The sequence below is a fragment of the Astatotilapia calliptera genome, chromosome 7 (assembly GCF_964374335.1).
Source record: "Astatotilapia calliptera chromosome 7, fAstCal68.1, whole genome shotgun sequence".
Classification (NCBI taxonomy): Eukaryota; Metazoa; Chordata; class Actinopteri; order Cichliformes; family Cichlidae; genus Astatotilapia; species Astatotilapia calliptera.
In genome coordinates, this window is record NC_137428.1 from 42,145,870 (window position 1) to 42,165,486 (window position 19,617).

Sequence of the window (19,617 nt, forward strand, 5' to 3'; positions counted from 1 at the left end):
TAGCGAGCTAACTTCCTACTAACTTCTAACTCCATTAAATTTCATACATTTTGTTTTCATGGATGCCTGGATGTTAAACTTAATTGTTACACCTGGTAAAGCAGCAATGCTGATCGTTTTATTAAAGATGAAAGACTTTAGACAGTTTGTAACTCTCAGTGATACAGCAGTGTTCGTTTGATTTTGGGACCTGGAGCGAAGTTTGGACCCAGAAACGGCTAATAACGTCAGACTTAAAGACTGGATAGAAGGGGAGGGCAGAGAGAGAGAGGGTGCTCCCCCTAACGCCATGATTAATAGACATGTTTTCCTGTAGAGGTGTCAGTGTACCACAGTATCTAAGCTGTTCCTAGGACTACCCTCTTCTGGACAGAGAGCTCCAATGTTGTTCCCGGGATCTGCTGGAGCCACTCATCTAACTTGGGAGTCACCTCATCTAGTCCTCCAATTACCACTGGGACCACTGTTACCTTCACCCTCCACATCTTCTTGAGCCCTTCTCTTAGCTCTTGGTATACCTCCAATATATACAGTGGGGCAAAAAAGTATTTAGTCAGCCACCGATTGTGCAAGTTCCCCCACTTAAAATGATGACAGAGGTCAGTAATTTGCACCAGAGGTACACTTCAACTGTGAGAGACAGAATGTGAAAAAAAAAATCCATGAATTCACATGGTAGGATTTGTAAAGAATTTATTCGTAAATCAGGGTGGAAAATGAGTATTTGGTCACCTCAAACAAGGAAAATCTCTGGCTCTCACAGACCTGTAACGTCTTCTGTAAGAAGCTTTTCTGTCCCCCACTCGTTACCTGTATGAATGGCACCTGTTTGAACTCATCATCTGTATAAAAGACACCTGTCCACAGCCTCAAACAGTCAGACTCCAAACTCTGCCATGGCCAAGACCAAAGAGCTTTCGAAGGACACCAGGAAAAGTATTGTAGACCTGCACCAGACTGGGAAGAGTGAATCTACAATAGGCAAGCAGCTTGGTGTGAAAAAATCAACTGTGGGAGCAATCATCAGAAAATGGAAGACATACAAGACCACTGATAATCTCCCTCGATCTGGGGCTCCACACAAGATCTCATCCCGTGGGGTCAAAATGATCATGAGAACGGTGAGCAAAGATCCCAGAACCACACGGGGGGACCTGGTGAATGACCTGCAGAGAGCTGGGACCAAAGTAACAAAGGTCACCATCAGTAACACACTACAACGGCAGGGAATCAAATCCCGCAGTGCCAGACGTGTTCCGCTGCTGAAGCCAGTGCATGTCCAGGCCCGTCTGAAGTTTGCCAGAGAGCACATGGATGATACAGCAGAGGATTGGGAGAATGTCATGTGGTCAGATGAAACCAAAGTAGAACTTTTTGGTATAAACTCAACTCGTCGTGTTTGGAGGAAGAAGAATACTGAGTTGCATCCCAAGAACACCATACCTACTGTGAAGCATGGGGGTGGAAACATCATGCTATGGGGCTGTTTTTCTGCCAAGGGGACAGGACGACTGATCCGTGTTAAGGACAGAATGAATGGGGCCATGTATCGTGAGATTTTGAGCCAAAACCTCCTTCCATCAGTGAGGACTTTGAAGATGAAACGAGGCTGGGTCTTCCAACATGACAATGATCCAAAACACACCGCCCGGGCAACAAAGGAGTGGCTCCGTAAGAAGCATTTGAAAGTCCTGGAGTGGCCTAGCCAGTCTCCAGACCTCAACCCCATAGAAAATCTGTGGCGGGAGTTGAAAGTCCGTGTTGCTCGGTGACAGCCCCAAAACATCACTGCTCTCGAGAAGATCTGCATGGAGGAATGGGCCAAAATACCAGCTACTGTGTGTGCAAACCTGGTAAAGACCTATAGTAAACGTTTGACCTCTGTTATTGCCAACAAAGGTTATGTTACAAAGTATTGAGTTGTATTTTTGTTATTGACCAAATACTTATTTTCCACCCTGATTTACGAATAAATTCTTTACAAATCCTACCATGTGGATTCATGGATTTTTTTTTCACATTCTGTCTCTCACAGTTGAAGTGTACCTCTGGTGCAAATTACTGACCTCTGTCATCATTTTAGGTGGGGGAACTTGCATAATCGGTGGCTGACTAAATACTTTTTTGCCCCACTGTATATATGATGTGTATGTATGTGTATCTATACATGTCTTTGCTCTAAAAGATCTGAGAGTCTCATTAGCAGATACAGCCTGCCCTGTACTTTTGTTTTAGATGGCCTTTGAATTGTTAGTCCAATCCAGTTTATTGGTCAGGTGGTTATATGAGTCCGTTTTGCCAATGCCCATTCCCAGCATGTTTGTCTTTCTAAAAATCCACCACCAGTTCTTGATTTTGTGTTAACCTGGAATCGGCGCTGATACCAGTTGATGAAGTCCTATGGTCAGTTTGAAAAAGTAAGTAAGATGAAACCACCCCTATTGCAACAATGATCATAAATTTATATCACCATGTTGACAAATGACACTCAAAACAATAATCAAAAATACACATTTCACTTTTTCAAGATAGATCAGGTCGAGAGGGAAGCAGAAGCTGCAATAAATATAACAGTTATATAGAGATATTTTAAGCAGCCTAAAAGGACTGAATTGATTATAATGTATGTACAATAACACAGAGCCATAAAGACTTGCAAACTTGCAAAACAGATCATTTCTTTATTTTACACACAGCCCCTTCTTAAATCCTGTTGACTGCAGGCTATGAGCATAAGCAAAGATATAATACATAAAAAACACAAACACGGGAAATTAGTTTTGGGCACAACACATTGTGCACGCGCCAACGCATTCTTTAAAGCTGTGAAGGAACGAAGTGCACGCGGAGACCACCTCTTAACAATGAAAACTCCGCCTACCTTTGCTTTCCGCAGTAACCTGACATTCCACTGAAGTCGTGGTTCAGAGCGCGCCACCTACGCAGACGTCAAGGCCACGTCGACTAAAACAAACAAAAAGACGCTCAAAAATTGTTTCCTGACTTTTTTCTCAGTCTGAAGCAGAATTTTGACACAGTGCACTATGTTAGATTCGTCTTCTAGCGAAGACACTGGTGGGGAGTCCGACTTAGAGCCTCAGAGGAAACCGGACGCCTCTTCCTCTGCAGAGAAACGGGAAACGGGACCCCCGGGCAGCCAGCAGCTGCGCTCCGCGACACCTGGAAGCCTCGCCGGCAAAAGTACGAAAGTGAACAGCGCTACAGATGAAGAACAGGAAAAGAGGAAACGTGAGTCCATTCAGAAGGAGGAAGAGGAGAGGAAAATAAAACTGCAGATTTATGTGTTCGTCCTCCGGTGCATAGCCTACCCGTTCAACGCCAAGCAGCCCACCGACATGTCCCGTCGGCAGCAGAAGGTGAGTTATTGCTGCACACCTGTTGAGTGTCTGCTATGCAAAAACCACTGTCTACCACTGGAAATGTGTTAACTGGAAGCAATTGGTCTTACCAGTCTAAAAAGTCAACACAAACGAGAAAACTGCATCGTTTTTGTGATCACTAGAACCAACCGGTCAATTCGGTTTATATTTAATCCGCAGTTAATCGTCAATTTTAACCAAATATACCCAGAAACGACGGGACATCCTGTGAAGGTTCGCAGAATGTTACAGGGTTTTCGTAGCAGCGTTCCCAGACCGGAGCTTGGGAAAGTTCTCTTGGCATCAGGGGAGCAATGACCGTACGGAGGATGTTTTACGAACTTTTACCGGACCTCCAGTTTCACCGTTCGGGTTAACGCCGTCCTCCGTCGTGGTTCTTCTTTCCTCTCACCGCATCTGCTCTGAGCAGCGGCTTCAGGTATTGCTACGCTCGGGGAGATTAGTTGTGTTAACCGGTATTACAAGTCTAACAAGATCATGATTACACGGTCATACCCTGAAAGCATACAGTGCCACAACTTGGAATATTTCACAAGTCGTTTTCAGCAGATAATCAATTCATTTCTCATCATTTTGCGGCAGGAGTTGACGCATCTGCAGGGGAGAAGCAACCTGCTAGTCTGCAAGTCATAAACTCACAAAAAAGAGAAAAGAGAGACACAAGAGAAAGAGTTGGTGCTTAAACTTAAACTTTTTTTTTTTTTTTTTACAAAAATGTTGTTTTACGAGTTGCAGCTCATTAAAAGCTGTGGTTGCAAGAGATATTTTTTCTGTTTAGGCAGATTTATGAACCCATTCGTAATATATCTGCTTTACAGCACAGAATTTAAGGAAATCTGTTTGGTTGTCTATTTCTTTTTTGTAACATTGTTACAAATGCATATACATCTTACACTGTTGGTAAGCCTGTTTAGTTCCACTTAAATGGTCCTACATTTGTAAGGAAAATGACTTTTTGTGGATAGTGCAGCAGAGCTGAATAAGTTGCCTCCAGGAAAGATTTGCCTTCTCTGTCAATGCCAAACAGCTTATTCAGCTGTTAACTCTTGTTTGGTGTCCTTTATTGGACTGAATGATTGAAATCTGAAGAAACACCACATGATGGCAACTATGCTAATAACAAAAGACTACTAATGTGGCACTCAGATAATTGTTAATAGTTGAATGACCAATGTTGACGTCTATGATACCTGTTTAAGACTTTAATGTTGTTCAAACGAGAGCTTTACACATCTCTTGAAAATTCTCCAAAAATGTTGTTCAGAGTGATGACGATGAACTTCAGCTGTTAGTGAGGGAAGGAGTGATGAAGTTCTCCGTAAGCTCGAAGAGGCCAAGATGACACTGTTGGTATCAATATTTAACACACTTAGATATTTTTAGTATTGAATAACTATTCAACTATATCAAACTATTGTTTTGTATTTCTTTTTTTTCTTTTTTTCATTAAAAATAAATTAAAATTAGGATAAGAAATCTATTTTAGCTTCTGTGATGTTATGGGCCTCGCTCTGTTAGTGCCTTTACAACATTAGAGAATGTGGGACTTGTTGGTTGACTTATACTAGATCTCCGTGAGGGCTCTGTACACTGGTGCACACTTTCCTGCATGTTTCTCACACAGCACGCTGGTGTTCTCGGTTGGCTTTTGCTATTGGTTGCGACTGGTTTGCAAACTATGAATTGGCACACTACCACTAGGATGTATTAGTGTAACTAGGTTGATTGTACTAAGAGTATGACACATTCAAGGAGCTAGTAGCCAGCTCAAATCATTTTAGCCAAACACACAGCTCTAGATTGGATTGCAGGATGCAGGACGATTCAGCTGATTATGTGAATAGTTTCCTTCTGTTTGTCCACATCAGAATCACATGAATGTATTTGTGAAGAGCTGGAGTGCAGCCCAATGTTTTGACATTTCAGCATACACATCTGAGTATCATACATTGTCGAAAAATTCTACCACATATGTAGGAGTCGTCAGTTCATTGCACAGTAGAGCTGGGCGATAGAACGATAACGATATGTATCGCGATATAACTTTTACTCGATAGAGAAATTCAACTATCGCGATAGACCTCGCTGCTCTTGTCCTCTTTAAAAAAAGAACAGACAATCCAAATTAAGTAGCGCAGAGCCGAACCAATCACAGCCGCAGCGTCACGTCACGTGACTTGATACGTACAGCACAAGTGCCAAGCCGCACATGTGTATTTGTTTGGGAAGCAGCCAGCCACCGTACCGCCCGGGTAATGGAGGAAATGAGTGTGCTGACTAGAAAAATCAACCGAGCGTGACCGAAGAGAAAACAGATGATGGTTCCAAGGCCGGAGAGATTGTCGAACGGAAGAGCCATAGAAGTTCCGTAGGGTGAAGGTATTTCGGCTATTTCAAGTCTGACAAAAAACAGAGTAGCGTTCATTGTAAATTGTGCCGAAAGCAAGTCTGGAAATACAATAAACTGGTGCATGCGCTACGTCCACACGTACCCGGGTATTTTTGAAAACGCAGATTTTTCTATGCGTTTGCACCTTTCGTCCACACGTAAACGACGTTTTTGGTCACTGAAAACGAAGATTTTTAAAAACTCCATTTTTGCATTTATGTGTGGACTAGGAAAACTGAGAAAACGCAGCGTCAAAGGTGTGCACATTTTTTGACGTCACACTGTGCGCCACGTTATTGTTTCGGTGAAATGAATTTCTACAATACTGTTACTGTTAATTGTACTCTCTGCAGTGTTTAAATGCTTACATATACACACAGTTACTGTCCCTCCACACATACGACTCGGTTCTGCTTCTATGCCCCAGCTTTGTTTACTTTTTCCCACCGAGGCTTCTAGACTTCTGATTGGCCAACATTTCTGCACGGTTAGGAATCTAGCGCCACCTGCTGCTTTGGCATGTTCATAGCAGCGTTTTCCTTCATTTCTGCCTTTATGTGTGGACGGGATTATTTTTTAAAACGAAAACGGAAAATCTCCGTTTTCAAAAATACCCGTGTACGTGTGGACGTAGCCTCAGTCTCTGAATGGAAGCGCTAATTCGTCATTCGGCTTTTGTCAGACTAAAGTAACTGTTAAAACTGTTTGAAAAGCTCAGCTATACAACAAGGAGAGATTGAGAATTTCCTTTTAGTTCTCAGTTTATTTGATATTGACAAAAGTTAGTCAGTTTTGTCTGTTCTTCTGTAAAACAAACTAAGATTTATTTTTAGAATTAATATTTTGTTTCTAAGTGGAATTGACAATTTAGTCTGTTTCGTTTGTTCTATTTTGAAACTTAAACGCTTTAGCGGCTGCCTTTTGTGTAGTTTGCAATATTTGCCTTTATTTATCTGAAAAAGTCTCATGTTCCTTAAGTACATCTACCCTGTTGAACTTATTATGGGAAATAAATATTTAAATAAAAACAAGCTGCTGATTATTTCACATTTTACTTGTGAGCAACGGCACATTTAAATCTTACAAATATAGTTATTTGGCTTATATCGTGATAGATATCGTTATCGCCTGAAATGAAAAAAACATATCGTGATATGAAAAAATCTTATATCGCCCAGCTCTATTGCACAGACGACAAAAGCTAAGCAAATAATGTTTATTTAAACATAAGCACATTTTTCTTTTTACTGATTATTGGTTAAGGTTAGGGATAGGGTTATGGCTCATCTCACAATGTATGGATAGCCATACGTAAGTGGTTACACCTGATGTTCAGCAGCGGCTTCCTGCACCTTAATGGTGGGCATAAATACATGTTGCAGCAGTGTGAAAAGCAAACAGTGTGGAGGATCTTTCCACAGTGTTTAGACAAAGGAAGCCAACATCTGGTTCAGTAAATCAATAAATGTTCTCATGACAAACTCATCAGCACGGTGGTTAGCACTGTTGCCGCACAGCAAGAAGGTCCTGAGTTCAATACCAACATCAGGCCGGGCTCTTTCTGTGTGGAGTTTGCATGTTCTCCCCATGTTTGCGTGGGTTCCCTCCGGGTACTCCGGCTTCCTCCCACCGTCCAAAGACATGCAGCTTGAGGGGATAGGTTAATTGGAAAATCCAAATTGCCATTAGGTGTGAATATGCGAGTGAATGTGAGTGCGAATGGTTGTCTGTCCCTGTGTGTTGGCCCTGCAACAGACTGGCGACCTGTCCAGGGTGTACCCCGCCTCTCGCCCTATGACAGCTGGGATAGGCTCCAGCGCCCCCCGCGACCCTGAAAAGGATAAGCGGAAGCGAATGGATGGATGGATGACAAACTCATTAAGTGGATCAGGCTCTTGTACCAAGAGCAGTTGTGAATCTAGTGTTTTGGGTCCTTTACAATTCACAAAGAGCCTCTCCAATCAGCATTTATTATGTTATAGATAATTTAATCATACAAGATAAGTCTAGTTAAATGACAGAACATTAATCTGGAAATGGGAGAGATTATATTTATTTACATAACAATGTCAAAGATCAAGCTGAGCGGTTATAAAGTTGGCTTCTTTGTCGTTTCAAACAAGAATAATACTTTCTGCATCTGTGAGTCAGCTAGAGGCTACTCTGGTCCGAGTCGCATGAATTTCATCAGCGCGAGTAGTCCTACATACGTCCATGTTGTTGTCTGTTTTTATGACCTTGTGGGTTTGTCAACAAGGTCTAGTGATGGGCAAAGCAAGACTTTGTGAATCACTGAAGCATGTTTGTGCCGGAATTGTATCGAGGCTTCGAACTCATCTCCACCACGACACCTTTGGCCAATTTGGGTATCCCTACATCTTGATAATGCTATTCTGTGAAACAATGACACAGACAAGCCCAGCACAATTACAAATGAACTACTTACTATACCAGACTGTCAAAAACTGTGATCAACACGTTTTGGAGAAATCCCCACACAAAGACTGCATCCTGTGATTGTGCTGATCAGTATGCTTCAGCAAAACTCTCAAACTGTTAATATTCGTGTTGGTCACAGTAAATCAATTTATAAAGTAAAACATTCTTAGAAAAGACAGCCAAGATGTCTGTGAAGGTTCTCAGTCATCCAGGTCATCGTAGTCAAAGGAACTTGCAAAGAAAAGCGTCTGGACTTCTTTAAGTTGCTTGAAGACGTTTCACCTCTCATCCGAGAAGCTTCTTCAGTTCTAAGGTCAAATGGTGGGGAGTCCCAGATATAAACCTAGTGGGAGTTTCCCCCCACAGAGGGACAAAAGGACCCCTGATGATCCTCTAATCGCCTGAGCCAAGGTGTGAAACTGGGTGTGGGTCCCAATCAGCCAGAGTTTCGGGTGAGCTCATTGTGAAACCTGGCCCCACCTTATCATGCGAATTCCTGAGGTCAGATGGCCCAGGATGTGAGTGGGCGTTAAGGTGTCTGGGAAGGGATCTCAAAACTGGATTATAGATGGCAGAGAGTTGGTGTCGTAAACCACCGCCTCTGTTCAAAGATGGTCGCTCACAGTGGACATAGATGGCTTCTTTCACTCCTCTTTCAAACCATCTGTCCTCTCTGTCCAAAATGTGAACATTGGCATCCTCGAAAGAGTGTCCTTTATCCTTAAGATGCAGACGGACTGCTGAGTCTTGTCCTGTGGAGGTGGCTCTTCTGTGTTGTGCCATGCGCTTGTGAAGTGGCTGTTTGGTCTCTCCAATGTAGAGGTCTGGGCATTCCTCGCTGCACTGTACAGCATACACCACATTGTTAAGTCTGTGTTTTGGCGTTTTGTCTTTCGGGTGAACCAGTTTTTGTCTGAGCGTGTTGCTGGGTCTGAAATACACTGGGATGTCATGCTTGGAGAAAACTCTCCTGAGTTTTTCTGATACACCGGCTACATGAGGGATGACAATGTTGTTGCGTCTGTCCTTCTTATCCTCCCTCGCTGGTGTCTGGTCTTCTTTTCTGTGCCTCTTTGCTAACTTTAAGAACGCCCATTTAGGATAGCCGCACGTTTTGAGTGCTTCCTTTACATGCGTGTGTTCCTTCTTTTTTCCTTCAGGCTTAGAGGGAACATGTTCTGCCCGGTGGTGTAGGGTCCTGATTACTCCAAGTTTGTGTTCCAGAGGGTGATGGGAGTCAAACAGGAGGTACTGGTCCGTGTGTGTGGGCTTCCGGTAAACTTCGATGTTGAGGTTGCCATTCTCTTCAATGTGCACAGCGCAGTCCAGGAAAGGCAAACAGTCGTCCTTTGTGTCTTCCCTGGTGAACTTGATGTTTTTATCCACAGCGTTAATGTGCGCAGTGAAGGATTCCACTTCTTGTGTCTTGATTTTGACCCAGGTGTCGTCCACATATCTGTACCAGTGGCTGGGTACTCTTCCTTTGAAAGAGCCAAGAGCCTTCCTTTCCACTTCCTCCATGTAAAGGTTGGCTACAATAGGTGACACGGGGGAGCCTATGGCACAGCCATGTTTTTGTCTGTAAAAGCCTTCGTTGTACTTGAAATATGTAGTGGTGAGGCAGAGGTCTAACAGTGTGCAAATCTGATCAGGTGTGAAGTTGGTCCTGTCCTCCAAGGAGCTGTCTTCTTGTAGTCGTTTTCTGACAGTCTCCACGGCCTCCGTGGTGGGTATGCAAGTGAAAAGAGAGACTACATCAAAGGACACCATGGTTTCATCTGGATCCAGGGTAAGTTTCTGGACCTTGTCAGTGAAGTCGGTGGAGTTCTTGATGTGGTGTGGGGTCAAATCAAATCAAATCACTTTTATTGTCACATCACATGTGCAGGCACACTGGCACAGCACATGCGAGTGAAATTCTTGTGTGCGAGCCCCACAAGCAACAGAGATGTGCAAACACAACAACACAAACGAGCAAAATACAAGAATGGCCAACCTGAAACTAATAAATATATGTACAATATATAATAGTGTATGCATTTCTGGATGTGTATACTAAATATTTTCCTACGTGTGTGTGTGTGTGTGTATTAGGGCTGCCACAAACGATTATTTTGATAGTCGACTAGTCACCGATTATTTTTGCGATTAGTCGACTAATCAGATCATCATCCATTGGACGTACAGCGTACAGCTTATTGCACCAGCAGCATCTGGTCTTATATAACTATCATTAGCTTACAGCTTGAAGTGTTTGTGCTAACTAAAAATAAAGACAAGATGGTAGTTTATTAATTTTTAATGAAATTTGCAGATTGTTTCGGTGAAGTTTAATAAACTCCTTGCTTTCTAAAATATAACAGGACACCGGAGTATATTATCCAGCGTCTCAAACTTCTGATGATCAGCTGTCTGCTTGAAGTTTATTTAGCTGTGCAAAAACTATAACTTTAATCTTAGCCAAACCGATTCACTCAGGAACAAATAAAATACTAAAAAAAGCCAAACAATAACATTTTAAGTTATCTAAGTGACTTATATATATGTTTAACCTGAGTAGCGAAAGACAGTGGTGGGTTTGAAAACGATTTGCCGGGAGTCCGGTGTTCTCACGGCTCTAGTTAGCCTTGCCCCCGCCTAGCTAACGAGCTAGTGGGTAACAGACGTCTCTGAAAACGTCGGAGCGCTTTTGAAAATATGTGGTGTCTTGATAAACTGAGCAGATATTTGAGGTTTACACAGCTACATTCTCGCCTGAAAATATGTTAAACGTTTATTTTGTGACCCAGAAAGAATAATAAGAGTAAAGTTAAAACTAACTAGCTGCCGCCATTGTTGACAACTGCGCTGGGCTGCGCTATGAATTCTGGGACACAGCTTCTTCTTCTTCGGGGTTTAACGGCAGCTGGCATCCTTGTACATGCAGTGCTGCCATCTTCTGTTTCAGTCCGTTATTACACCCTTAAATCCTACTACTCATTCCTGCGTCCTTTGTGATCTTACAAAGCTTCAAACGACGCGTCGACTATTAAATTAGTCGTCGACGATTTTAATAGTCGACATAATCGTGACTAGTCGACTAATCGTGGCAGCCCTAGTGTGTATACACATTTTTACAAATTAAATAGTAAAAAAAAAAAAAAAAAATAAAATAAAATATATAAAATATACAGAGTTGAATATGTGCAAAACAAGTGGCATTTATATACAGTGTGGAGTGCATAATGTTGAAGTTCCAGTAGTGAAGCTGAGGTGTCTATGACGTGTTCAGCAGTCTGATGGCCTGGTGGAAGAAGCTGTCTCTCAGTCTGCTGGTACGGGACCGGATGCTGCAGAACCTCCTTCCTGATGGAAGCAGTCTGAACAGTTTATGGCTGGGGTGACTGGAGTCCTTGATGATCCTCCCCGCTTTCCTCAGGCAGCGCTTCCTGTAGATGTCTTGGAGGGAGGGAAGCTCACCTCCAATTATCCGTTCAGAGCACCGCACTACTCGCTGGAGAGCTTTGCAGTTGTAGGCGGTGCTGTTGCCATACCAGGTGGTGATGCATCCAGTGAGGATGCTCTCAATGGCACAGTGATAGAAGGTCCTGAGGATGCGGGGGCTCATGCCGAATCTTTTCAGTCTCCTGAGAAAGAAGAGGCGCTGCTGCGCCTTCTTCACTGTTTTGTTTGTGTGTACTGACCACGTAAGATCCTCAGCCAGATGTACACCAAGGAACTGGAAGCTGCTCACTCTCTCCACAGCAGCGCCGTTGATGGTGATGGGGGTGTGTACTTCTCTGCACCTCCGGAAGTCCACTATCAACTCCTTTGTCTTTGCGACGTTGAGGGTGAGATGGTTGTCTTGACACCAGTGGGTCAGGGCGCTGACCTCCTCCCTGTAAGCCGTCTCATCACCGTTGGTGATAAGACCCACCACTGTAGTGTCGTCCGCAAACTTCACAATGATGTTGGAGCTGTTAGTGACTGTGCAGTTGTAGGTGTAGAGTGAGTACAGGAGGGGGCTCAGTACACACCCCTGTGGAGCACCAGTGTTCAGTGTGATGGGGGATGAGGTGATGCTGCCCAGTCTGACCACCTGGCGTCTGTCAGACAGGAAGCTAAGGATCCAGCTGCAGAGGGAGCTGCTCAGTCCTAGATCCTGCAGTTTCCTGTCCAGCTTCGAGGGAACGATGGTATTGAATGCTGAGCTGTAATCTACAAACAGCATCCTCACATACGTGTCTCTCTTCTCCAGGTGTGACAGGGCAGTGTGTAGTGTCAGGGCTATGGCATCATCAGTGGACCTGTTGTGGCGGTATGCAAACTGTAGAGGGTCCAGTGAGTCGGGTAGTGCAGAGCAGATGAAGTCCCTGACCAGCTTCTCGAAGCATTTGCTTACGATGTGGGTCAGGGCTACAGGTCGCCAGTCGTTCAATGAGGAGATGGTGGAGGATTTGGGTACAGGGACGATGGTGGCCATTTTGAAGCAGGCTGGGACAACAGACAGAGAGAGGGAAAGGTTGAAGATGTGTGTGAACACTCCAGCCAGCTGAGCCGCGCATGACCTGAGGACGCGGCCGGGAATCCCGTCCGGACCAGTAGCTTTGCGTGCGTTCACCTTCCTGAAGCACTTCCGCACATCCTCCTCAGACACAGTGTGCGCACTGACGTCATCCGCGGTGCGCACACTGTCCGGTCTCATGGTGTTCGCTGCGTCGAATCTAGCGTAGAATACGTTTAGATCCTCACACAGAGAGGCCGTGGTCTGCGGTGAGAGGCCGTGGTCTGCGGGGTGTTCCCCACGAGAGGCACAAGGATGGTAGCAAGGTGTTTAGCAATGTTGTAAGTGGCTGAGTTTATGCTACTGACTATGGGTCTGAGTGGGACAGCTTCCTTGTGGATCTTAGGAAGTCCATAGATGCAGGGCATGGCATCCCCTGGATAAAGGCGGTGATATGTAAGGCGGTCAATAATTTTGTCCCTTTCAAAGTCTTGAAGGCAAGCTATAACTTTCTTTTTGTAACTGCTTGTGGGGTCTCGCTTTAGGGCTTCGTAGGTATTGTTGTCACTGAGGAGAGTAGTGATCTTTGTATGGTAATCTGTAGTGTTTAGGACCACGGTGCATCTTCCCTTATCAGCTGGTAAAACAGTGATGTTGTGGTCTTTGCTCAGGGAAGTGATGGCCTTCTTTTCCTGTATTGTGAGGTTGGATGGAGGGACTTTGGCACTGGAGAGCGTGGCTGAGACTTTCATCCTGATTTGCTCTGCTTCTGTCTGTGATAATTTATTAATCCGTATGGCAGATTCTGTGGCTGTGATGAGGTCCACTATGGGCAACTGTTGTGGAGAAATGGCAAAATTGAGTCCTTTGGCTAATACTCTCTTTTCAGGTTCAGTGAGAATCCTGTCTGAAAAGTTCTTAACCCATTTCTCCTGACTGGCATCAGGTGTGTTTTCTTCTCTGGGTTGTGTAGGTTCAGGATGAGGAGTGTGTGTTTTTGAAAGCAAGGTGTGAAATGTCCTGCGTTGTCTTTCTTTTCCTTTAGAGTGTTGGACCCGCTGAGCCTTGTCCACAAACTTGTAAACCTCTTCTAAGATTGGAGAGGGTAGAAGGATTTCCAGTTCCTGCAGAGTCTGGCTGATCTTGATCTGGAGGGCATCTATGGTGAAATGGACCTGTCTTATCCTTTCACTTAAAAGGTGATTTTGTGCTCTCTGTAGAATCAAGTCTGCTCTGTATCCCCTGACCGTGGATCCAAGGCGCAGGCTCTTAGGAACAACTCTGCTTTGTCTACATCTTAGGTTGAAACGGAGATGGTTCCTATAATCCGCTAGTTTCCTTGATTCCCTTTCATACTCCCGCACCAGTTGAAGGGTGTTCCTCCCAAAATGTACGGCAATATGTCTGTGAAGGTTCTCAGTCATCCAGGTCATCGTAGTCAAAGGAGCTTGCAAAGAAAAGCGTCTGGACTGCTTGAAGACGTTTCACTCAGGCGATTAGAGGATCATCAGGGGGTCCTTTTGTCCCTCTGTGGGGGGATACTCCCACTAGGTTTATATCTGGGACTCTCCACCATTTGACCTTAGAACTGAAGAAGCTTCTCGGATGAGAGGTGAAACGTCTTCAAGCAACTTAAAGAAGTCCAGACGCTTTTCTTTGCAAGCTCCTTTGACAAAAGACAGCCAAGTTTACTGTAATAACCACACAGGTTTCCAGCTGTTTTTGGTTGACTATTAAGTTTTTCGGGGTGTATGTCAACAGGCTTGTTCTATAAACTGTCAAGCAAAGCTAGAAGCTAGCATAGCATTAGCTTTTGTTTTGAATTATTAAAAGAATATATATTTAAATAAAATGCTATGTGCTTTCCTTTTTTGTAAGTTAACACGTGTTATGTTTTTTGACCAATCCTCATCCTCTGCTGAGCAACTTCTAACCATGCGAGCCTCCTGTTGTTTTTGAGATATTCACAACGGAAGCGTCAGCAAGAATAAAAAGGAAAACAAAAAATTCATCTGTCATGAAAATTGTTAAGAAATACATCATCTGTAATTAATGGATGTGTTTTTCTAGCTTTTGTTTTTACAGTATGAATATATTCTTTATGGTGTGTGTGAGTAACGCAGTGTATGACGTCACTTGACGGAGCAAATAACATTTTCTGTTGAAAGTAGAAAAATACTAGAAAACTAAGTCAGAACTGAAAATTTATCCGTGTTTTATTTCCTCGATGAAAGCAGAGGTGGTGTTTATTGAGATAATTTCATGATTTTAGAGCGCAGTGTGCCACTCTCTCTCTGCTGATACACAGCAAATCCAGCATGTCCAAATTAACACTGTCGGATTTGATTTCAACACTATTAAAGTGTCTATATGGGTCCACACAAGAGAGTGTTAATTTAACTCTTTTTAGAGAGTTGGTACGTTAACTCTGATTTAGTGTTAAACACCAAATCTGTCTGGAGTTGATAATTTAACACTTGGTGTTAAGAGTTTATATATTAACTCTCAAAGAGTATTTTAGTTTAACTACGTAAGAGTTATCTTCTAATTCATTCTAAAAAGCGGGAATTTTACTGTTCTGAACTTCTAGAAATTTCTTTTGGAAATAAACATTTACTAAAAAGATGCAATAGTTTTTGAAAAACATTTATTCTGAACTGTGCACCACAATTTGAAAACATTTTCTAAAAGATGTAACAGTGTACATGTTCTCACTTTCATTAGAATTTTGTTTATCAAAAGGTCTGACATGGTAAATGCAAATAACAGCATTCTCATCACTTATTTCTTCCATACAATATGCATGTCCTTCATTCATCCCTTTGTGGAACTTCAACGCACTTCTGCTCTCCCCCATATTCCATCTTCACAAGCATATCCTGTGTGGAGATTGAATAAAAATTAGTTGACACTAATTAACGGCACAAATAATCCAGTAAACAATTGCAGCACAGTAAAAAAAAAAACGAATCCTTTTTGAGCCATTACTTGTGTAAAGTATTTTCCCAAAAGACAAGGACACAGGCAACAGGTAATACTGAACTAAATGTAAAACCTCAACCTTTTTCATTTTTACCTAAACCGTGTGCACAAAACTCTGGAGGGATCTAAATGCTAACGTAGAATCCAGTCAGGACGTCTGCTACTGCTGTTTGCTCGTTTTTTTCATGGGCGATCGTTTTCAGGCTTCAAGTAGCACCATTATACCAACATTTCACATTCTAGACATTGTTTTAGGTGTATTTGACCAAAGGTTTGACTGAAAATTCACATGCAAGCTTTTTTTCAAAGCTGTGGTATTTGCCCGCAAACAATACCTTTCAGCTAGCTAAAACAGAATATTATGCTATCAGCGAGCAACATGGCTAATGCCTTTCACACAGCTTTGTCTCAACTCCAAAGAGCCACAGAAGTAAAAGCTCATAATAATAATTGAAACAATCTTTGAAAAAATGACTTACCAAGCATGGCAAACAACTCAAATATGTAGAGCAAAATGTTCTGAAACGGCTTCACTTCAGCTTCGATTGAAGCCTATGGTGCTGGGGGCGGAGTCTGTGAATTTACTCTGTTGGTGTCATAGCCCCTCTAGGAGTTCAGAGTTAAGAGGTCAAGAGTTAATGTTTCCATTGTAACACCTCCAGATTTGACAGAGAAACACTCATTTTTAACACTCGATTTTAACTACTATCATTTTACACCTCAGAGTTACATTAAAAGAATGTGACTCTGCTTAGAGTAAAATTAACTCTACTTTTGCAAGAAGACTATTAACACCAAAACATTTAACACTTTTGAATTTGCTGTGTAGGAGTGAATGGAGTTCACCCAACAGTCTCTGTCTCTCGCTTTCTCTCATCTATATGCCAGTAATTAAAATAAGATATTTATGTTATTTATATATCTATATAGTGTTTATTTTACTACATTTTGGATTCCATTGTTTAGGTTCTTGGATAGTCTATATTAGTTTCACACAATCCACAGCAAAAATAACAATGATGGAGAGTGTATTATATCGGAGCAGTTGCATCATAAGCGTTAATTTAGTAATTACAAGACAAAATGTGAATCCTGGTCATTTCTTTTATACATCAAAGACGTAGAACAGAAATGACTACTTGACTGTCAGGTTAGTACGGCTTGCTAGGTCTAACATGAAAACTGTTATCAAAAAGTTGAGTATCAAGCTCATAGGCAGATGGAAAGAGACAGAGCTGGTTCTTTGAAGAAACTCTTACAGAACTGTCAGCAAAATTGCTAATATGATGAAAGTCATTTTTCAGGCTCAGAATGGACGTTTTGTAGACAGATAAAATGATCTGTCTTTTTATAGTGCACAGTGAGCCTGTGTCTTCTTATTTGTCAAAAATATAGTTTTTCTGTTATTTTTAATAATTTGTTAAACAAAAATGTTTCAATAATTATTATTAATGTATTTTTGGGAGTTGGCCAACTTCCTTTTAGCCTAAATCTTTAAGTTATTTTAGCTGGGTGTAGTTCTTTCACTCAGTCAAGTGTTTTCCTCACATAAACTTTACATTTTAACAATTTCATCTGAGACAACAACATTCACTCTGTTTATGACTGAAAATCTCCTTGTCCTTATTTTGAATGTTGCGTTGCCATTAGCGAGCTAGACATGGCCTTTCCCTCTTGTGTTTTTTCTTTTGGCAGGCTGACAAAGTTTTGTTGTTCAGGTCCTTTTCCTCTCCAGAAACACGTGTTTCATTGTCAAACTCTAACGTCTCCATCATACACTGCAGCAGGTGACTGTAGACCTTGTTCTTATCTGGTGATCTGCTGTGAGCTGGAGAACCTGTAGCAAATGGAGAAGAATGGAACAGAAACTAAGCCAAATTCATTGGAATGGCCTGTATTTATATAGCGCTTTACTAGTCCCTAAGGACCCCAAAGCGCTTTACATATCCAGTCATCCACCCATTCACACACTGGTGATGGTAAGCTACATTGTAGCCACAGCCACCCTGGGGCGCACTGACAGAGGCGACTATGAAGGACTATGGTTTCCAGCTCCAGCCAAACGTGATAGTTAGAGAATTGTTTTTGACAAACATTGCAGTCACAACCAAGGAGTAGTCTGTCAGAATTTCTCCTTCAGCCACTCAGTGACTCCTTCAGGTCCTGTTTCAATAAACTCTGTTTGCTGTAGGCATGTGACGTCAGCCTCTTTATTGTAGTTAATCAATTTACAGCACACTCTTACATGCCTCATTTGATGTTATTGATTTATAGCTGACAGAGGGAGCAGTTTTGTTGTTGTTGTTTTTAAATAATACAAGTTAGAAAAAGTAGAATAACAAATTATTGTAGGGAGAGAAGTGGACATGAGCATCACCATGAAAATCGAAAATAAAATAAAAATTAAGCTATTTCATATCTCTGTTTTCTCAGCTTCACTGAACTTGACTCCATTTTAACTATCTAGTTTGTGTATTATTATACCCCTCATAATACAAGGAGTTACTGATCATACATTATTACCAGCTGAATTAATTTTACAGTTTTAATGTTTAGGCTGTGATAGCTCCTGCCACAATCTAGATTTAGTAAGCATTTAGATTGTGTTAACCACTGCACTATGAAGCCACTCCTGTCTTACGCGACAAGGATAGCTTTCCGACAGGTTGATTAAAAGTCATCAGATGTGTTTGATTGCATTTAGTTGAATAAGTGACTCAGTCATAAAAAGTTGATGGGGTAGTGTTGTCAGCTGTGTGTGCAGGTGGCATGAAGAGCTAAGTTTGTGAATGTGACAACTTGAGAATGAGGCAACATAAGAGCTTCATATTGATACCATAGGTGCATATACCAAGAATATACCGAGTTTGAATCTGTCACCTTGACCTCAAGGTCAGAGGTCAAGGAAGTAGGACTTTGAAACTGATGTGATAGGTGTGTCTACTGGGAGGCTGAGGGGTAGCACTGGTGGCTGCCAGTGTTTTTACTTCTGCATTCATCCTGATGTTTTTTCCAAAACTGAAGAAATGTCAGTGTGTTTCTTGCAACCATAAATACCAAGACATAACAAAAGTACCACCTTGTCTCACAGATGAGATGGAGCCTTCTTGTGCAGTAATTTTGCTCTTCAAAGTCTTTCCAACATTTAGCCAATAAGCTATTTTGGTTTCACCAGTTATTGGTTCACCAGTGGTTTATTTTTAATTTATTTGGCACTTAACAGCGTACACTATATTACTCTACTTGTGCCAGGTGACCAGATCTTTAGGGTGGACCAATTTTTGCGCAGTGTGTTTTAGGTTTGAAAGCCACAGAGACGAGGTACTTACAGAAATGTATCTCAGCTGTTCTGATACTGCTGGGATCACTAAAGGTTGTCACTTATGCAGCAGCTATCCTTATCTCTCTCTGGAGCATTCTTTAGGTGGCTTCCCAGCTTTCACAAATGTCCAACTGGGATAACCACATTTACTCAGGGCACTTCATGATATGATGTTCAATAGGACCGTTTATAAGGTTGGGGGAACCTGCAGTCAGCTGAGACTGAAGAAGTCCCTTAGATGAGTGATGAAATGTTTCTCCCACAGAAAATGTGATGTCCAGATGAACAGAATCTACTTCTTGGGAAGTAATTAAGTAGTAAACCTTAACATTAGCTGTTCAACTATGAACAATTACCCAATAGCCACATTAGCCATCTGTCGCCATTACCGTGGGAACTAGCAGGCTGCAGTTAGATAACAGATGGATAATTGTTGCTGGTTTAATGGGTCACGCATGGAGTATTGGGCTACGGGAGAGTGTATTATGTACATATGGGGAACCTGACAGATTGCTGGTTGTACAGAGCAACAGAGGAACCACAGTTGAACAGAGCAGAGACTCAAGAGTGTGGAAAACGAATCAGAGCAAATAAAGAGTGA

The 19,617-nt window shown here is 42.2% G+C and overlaps 1 protein-coding gene and 1 long non-coding RNA gene across 5 annotated transcripts in view; one reads left to right on the top strand and one right to left on the bottom strand.

Annotated features, from left to right (window-relative positions):
• Window positions 1–2,657: 2,657 nt before the first annotated feature.
• On the bottom strand, window positions 2,658–3,820 carry LOC145429741 (uncharacterized). The gene is made up of 2 exons (XR_013910030.1): window positions 3,330–3,820; window positions 2,658–3,219 (listed from the first exon to the last, which is right to left on the bottom strand). It is a non-coding gene; the product is annotated as an uncharacterized LOC145429741 (long non-coding RNA).
• Window positions 3,045–19,617, top strand: part of cadps2 (Ca++-dependent secretion activator 2) — a 191,182-nt gene continuing 174,609 nt past the window's right edge. For all 4 annotated transcript variants that reach the window (XM_026174892.2, XM_026174893.2, XM_026174894.2 and 1 more), the window contains exon 1: window positions 3,045–3,377. In XM_026174892.2, the coding sequence (XP_026030677.2) occupies window positions 3,045–3,377 (333 nt within the window). The remainder of the gene's footprint in view (window positions 3,378–19,617) is intronic.